Source organism: Triticum aestivum, chromosome 4D (assembly GCF_018294505.1).
Source record: "Triticum aestivum cultivar Chinese Spring chromosome 4D, IWGSC CS RefSeq v2.1, whole genome shotgun sequence".
In the NCBI taxonomy this organism is placed as follows: domain Eukaryota; kingdom Viridiplantae; phylum Streptophyta; class Magnoliopsida; order Poales; family Poaceae; genus Triticum; species Triticum aestivum.
Window position 1 is genome coordinate 279,767,729 of NC_057805.1, and position 4,718 is coordinate 279,772,446.

Here is a 4,718-nt window from a genome sequence, read left to right on the forward strand (position 1 = left end):
GCTGGGGCTCCCGTGGCCGGGGGCTGTGGGGGCTCCTCCCGAGGCCGAGTCGTGCGTGAAAGAGGTGGCGTAGCTGATGGCTTGTGTAACACCCCGAGAATAATGCTACAGTAATCTCCCCTTAATGGTGGCCATGTCATCATTATTACTATGTAGCTTGCCACTTGTCCAAAAATAAAGCCTTTTTAAATTTAAAATAAGTCAAATAAATTATTTCTTTGGGTAGTAAAACTAAAATGTTCACCTTATCCTATAAATTTCCGATGATCATGATCATGTTGAATCCAACATTATTTGACACACCAATTAATTCCTAGGAATTTATGACGCGGGCCAACAACAAATAAAATGGTCTTTCCAATTTAAACAATTGTTTAAACTTTCCCAAATAAAATGAAACTTCGTGTGTAGCACCAAAATATTGTACTTGAGTTATGTGTGGAGTACCATGTAGAACAAAAATCATTTGTTGCTGACAATAAATAAAACAAGAGCTATAGCAATAAACAGAAAGGAAAGTAATGAAACAAAATACACTACTGTGCACTAGGCCCAATCGTGGCCACAGTGCAGCCCAGCCCAGCACCACGGCCTTTTCTTCGACCTCTCGGCAGGAGAGGCAGAGGAAGGCGTGGCGGCCATCCAGGCCACCATGGCTGTCGATGTCGCCGTGTCGGCGATCCCGCGGCCCCGTGGATGGATAAGAAAGGTTCCGTCACCCCCTGGAGGAATCCGTGACCGCCCACATCCATCTCCCCCTCTTCCCCCCATCTCCACCTCTCCCTCTCTGTCGTTCTGGAGGAAGGGCCGACGCGCCCTCCGCCGTCCACCACGCGCCACCGCGGCCATCGACCTCCCCTCGACACTCCGCCCTGACCAGGAGCTCCGGGACGCTCCTCCGCTTCTTCTTCGCCAACTAGCACAAGCCGGGACGCCACATCGACGCCGCCCTCGCCAATCCCCTCCGCTGGCGTCCGCCTCTGCCTCACCGTCGATCCGCCGCCATCCGCCGCTCGGTTTGCCCATCGTCGACAAGCTCCGGCCAACCCGACCCCTCCACGATCTTTGGTGTGAGCTCCCGCATCCGTTCCCCCTATTTTTTTACCCTCAAATTCGGCGCTGTTTGGCCGTCCCTTGCATTCCCCGCCATGGAAGGGAGCTCGGCTCCACGCGCCCGTGTGCCCCCTGACCACCCCTGCTCCTGCGTGACCCGTGCTTCGGCTCCACTCAGCGCGCACGCGTGCCTAGCCGTGATGCCCCCGCTTGCTATTGCTCTCTTGCGTTGGCTGCCGCTGATGCTCTTCCGCTGCTACTGCTTTGAACTGCCGCTATGCTGTTGCTACTGCTGCTTATTGCTGCTGTATCTGCTAGTTGCCGCCGCTGCTGCTCCGTGCTTATGCTGCTGCTTGGTTGCTTCTGCTACTGCAGCCTGCTACCTCCGGCTGCGGCTGCTACTGGCCATGGCCGTGGTGTGTGTGAGTGTGCTGTGTGTGTATGCAGCGTGGTGTGTGTGAATGTGCTGTGTGAGTGCATGTGTGTGTGAGTGGGTGTGGTGCCGGCCCAAACTAGTTTAGGTCTAGATTAGTTCTAGGATTAATTCTGCTATTTAGATAGTATCAGTTTAGTGCTGATTAGCCTAATAGCTTATGACCCGTGGCCCTCTGTTTTAAATTAGTTTAGTTAATTCTCTTTTTGCACATGGGCAAATGACAAATGAGCCCCACTTTGACCCTGTTGACTTGTCAACCCTGATTGGTCAACTATTGACTTTGACCCTGGCCCCACTGTCATACACATGGCTAGCCCCCTAGTAGGTGTAAAAAGGATTCTGCCTATTTAGTAATTAAACGAATTAGATAAATAAAAGGAATGTAGAAAATGCTTAAAACTTTGGAAAATCATAGAAATTAAACCGTAGCTCGAATCGAAAAACTTTCCACATCAAAGTTGCTTAGAACAACGAGACAAATCCGAATACACAGTCCGTCCGTCTGCCGCACGCCCTTAGCATAGGAAACCTGCAACCGTCCCCATCGGTTCGTTTGTCCGAAAATGCCAAACTTTGGGGAAACATTCCCGGATGCTCTCCCCTTTGCCGGTATCGTGTAGCACCGCGTTAGAACACGCCTAACACCGCGTATCGTCATGTCATGCTTAGTGCTGCAACTGTATGCTTGTATTTACTGTTTCTTCCCCCTCTTCTCTCCGGTAGACCCCGAGATTGCCGCTGATGCCGCTGTGATCGACTACGTCGACGACGACCCCTTCTTCTTGTCTGAGCAACCAGGCAAGCCCCCCCTTTGATCATCCCTATATCACCCATTCCACTCTCTCATGCTTGTATTAGATTTTGTACTGTTATTTGATTGCTCCTATTCTGATGCATAGCCTGCTTTTGTAGTTGTTGTTGTACCTTACCTGCTTATCCTAAACTGCTTAGTATAGGTTGGTTCATGATTCATCAGTGACCCCCACTTGTCCTTGTTGCCCCTACTTCATCATCGACGACTCGATCTACGTGATCGAAGAACAGAGCCCGACACCTCACATCACATCACGCCCCTTTTGTTGCTCGACTCTATAGAGCTACTATCGAGTGCCGAGGGTGATCCCTCATAACGCACTCCTGATGTTAATTCTGTAGTGTAGCTATTCAGTCGTGGTCATCGAGGGTCATTTCCTCTTTCACCATTCCCTATACGGCTCTGTCGTTCAACACCTCAAGTGTGAACCTCGAGGGTGGTCCCTCTTACGTTCACCTTGATGATTACATTGAGTGGAATCATCTGGGGGTGATTCCTCGGGTTTTCCCCTTAATGTTTGGACACACGGTTACCTTTACATTACTTGACACCTTTGGGAAAGTCGGGCGGGCCCGGAGAGCACCCGCAAGATGGTTACAACGCACGGCCGGGAAGTCAGGCAGCCCTCAAGTGGGCTGGGCTTGCCCTTGTCGTATTTCCTCGAGACGGGGCGACGGGGTCACATTATCGTGAGTCTCTGCTCGTCTCCGCGAGCCCCCAATGCACTAACAGGTTCGGGTATTTGTTCCTAGTTGGCCTTTACGCACTAACCACCACGCGAGAATAGATATGGGCCTCGACGTCGTGGTATCAGCCGAAGCTTTGTCAGATGTCCAGTTCAGCATTGTGGCACGGTCGGATCATGCCATCCACTACACGGGTGGTGCTGGTATCCACCCTGCACACAACGACCCGGAGTGCAACGGGCGATGGGCCCAAACCCCGGAGTGCTTAGGATGTAGAAGGCGGGGACCTCTCTGCTGAACCTAGGTAGGGCTACGACGTGTTGATCTTCCAAGGCCGGGCATTGACCCCAGAAAGGTGTGTCCGGCCAGAGTGATCGAGCGTGTTGGGTAACGTGGTGCACCCCTGCAGGGAAGATATATATATTCGAATACCGTGTCCACGGTAATGGACGTTCAGACTTGTATCCTGATCTTATACAACTAGAAATGGATACTTGATATGTGATGGATATGTGGCCCTGAGATTGCTTTCTCGTAGGGAGGCGAGGAAGGACCTCTGGGCGTTGATACTACAACATGTTTGTTAATATAAACTGCTATTCTTTACTCTTCTACATGTTGCAAGATGCTTGGAGCTGCTTGAAGATGCAAGTCTTCGATAGGCTAGGCCTTCCCCTCTATTCTGGCATTCTGCAGTTCAATCCACAGATATAGCCCTTCCATTTGATACCAATGCATACTTAGCATAGATCTGATGCTTGCGAGTACTTTGGATGAGTACTCACGGTTGCTTTGCTACCCCTTTTCCCCCTTCCTTCTTTCCGGTTGATGCAACCAGATGGTGTACCCCTGGAGCCAGAAGCCACCGTTGACGGATACTACTACGTGGAGACCGCCGACGACCAAGAGTAGTTAGGAGGTCTCAGGCAGGAGGCCTTGCCTCTTCGATCGTTGATGTTTGTGCTAGCCTTTTAAGGCATCCTTGTCTAACTTATGTCTGTACTCAGATATTGTTGCTTCCGCTGACTCTTGTGTATCGAGCTTGTATTCGAGCCCTCGAGGCCCTGGCTTGTAATATGAAGCTTGTATTACTTTGATTTGTGTCTAGAGTTGTATTGTGATATCTTTCCCTGAGTCCCTGATCTTGATCGTACACATTTGCGTGTATGATTAGTGTACGGTCGAATCGGGAGCGTCAGAAGTTGGTATTAGAGCCGACTGCCTGTAGGATCCCCTTTCCAACTCCTTGACCAAAGTTGAGTCTAGTCAAAGAAAAACTGTTTTACTAACATGGCTGTGTGGCTTATCGGCCCACGTCGCCATTGGGTGGTATTAGGATCTTTTATTCCTCGTCTATACTCTGGGACTCTGACCTCTCTTCTATTCGGGTTAAATGATTTTGTTAACTCTAACTCTAGGTTCTCGTAAATACTTTCTCCCGGAGAGCCCCTCATTCCAGATGATTGCTTGGTGTACCAGAAGATTCTGAAGATACTCTCCGATGTTTTCTTGAGACCCTTGTACCCTTCGCCGTTGCGATCCCTACCACCGATAAATCCTTATGCGTAACTACCTACGTGTCATTCATACCTTCATCCCCAGTTGCCCTTGTTATTACAAGATGTCCTGAAATACTCTCTGATGTTCCGAGAATCCTTTATGCTTACTGCCCTGCAGTTCCTTGCCGCATGAATAACCCTATGAATAATTCCTCACACTTTTCGAGGAT

The 4,718-nt window shown here is 50.0% G+C and overlaps 1 protein-coding gene across 1 annotated transcript; it reads left to right on the forward strand.

Moving 5' to 3' along the window:
- The first annotated feature begins 631 nt into the window (after positions 1-631).
- On the forward strand, positions 632-4,088 carry LOC123097470 (uncharacterized). The gene is made up of 3 exons (XM_044519223.1): positions 632-1,070; positions 2,213-2,287; positions 3,828-4,088. The coding sequence occupies exons 1-3, from the start codon at positions 653-655 to the stop codon at positions 3,899-3,901; spliced, it is 567 nt and encodes a 188-aa protein (XP_044375158.1). The 5' UTR covers positions 632-652; the 3' UTR covers positions 3,902-4,088.
- The last annotated feature ends 630 nt before the right edge of the window (positions 4,089-4,718 follow it).